This window comes from Galeopterus variegatus, unplaced genomic scaffold (genome assembly GCF_000696425.1).
Source record: "Galeopterus variegatus unplaced genomic scaffold, G_variegatus-3.0.2 Scaffold16715, whole genome shotgun sequence".
Taxonomy (NCBI): domain Eukaryota; kingdom Metazoa; phylum Chordata; class Mammalia; order Dermoptera; family Cynocephalidae; genus Galeopterus; species Galeopterus variegatus.
The window spans coordinates 15591-16207 of record NW_007742826.1 but is presented as its reverse complement, the minus strand read 5'-3'; the positions used below and the strand labels follow the sequence as shown (position 1 = coordinate 16207).

Below are 617 nucleotides of genomic sequence, written 5' to 3'. Positions count from 1 at the left end.
AATTTATCTTTGTTTTCTGGGATCTTACATGGTTCATCCACTGATTGCATTTGCTTTTACATCTGGAGTTTAATGAAGAAAAACTTGAATGTAATCTACTGATTCTTTATCTCAGGTAGGTAAAACTGTGTTACCTTACAGAAATATTTGCCTTTTTCTTTGTTTGTAGGTTGGCATAGCAAACGGTACTGTCACCGAACAGGGGACAAAGAATGCCCTGTCTTTATCAAAGGGAACCAGAAGTTAGAACAGTTCAGAGTGGTGAGTAAAACTCCACAGTGTCAATTTACATTTATCAGAGGTGGTGAATATCAATGAATCAGGTAGTCACCGGTGACCTCAATGTTCACATAAAATACACTCCCAGAAGCCTTTTGACCAAAGTGTCTGCTCTTCACTACACCTCTGTTAAACTGCATTTGTGTGACAGATTAGCTCTTTAACAGAAAACTAACTCCTTATTAAAGTGTTCTTTACTTATACCTTGGAAACAGTGATTCTTTTTCTGAAGCAGACATTGTTATCTTTTCAACCCCCTTTTTTAACTTATTATATAAAAAAGTCATGTTTTATAACTAAAATCAGGTTTTAGTTTTCCAGTTTTTATCTAAAGATAT

General features: G+C 34.7%; 1 protein-coding gene across 1 annotated transcript in view; it reads left to right on the top strand.

Moving 5' to 3' along the window:
• The window catches only part of LOC103582555 (retinitis pigmentosa 9 protein-like), a 6558-nt gene that overhangs the window by 1862 nt on the left and 4079 nt on the right, over positions 1-617 (top strand). Inside the window, 1 exon segment of the mRNA XM_008564108.1 lies at positions 170-261. Coding sequence (XP_008562330.1) covers positions 170-261 — 92 coding nt within the window.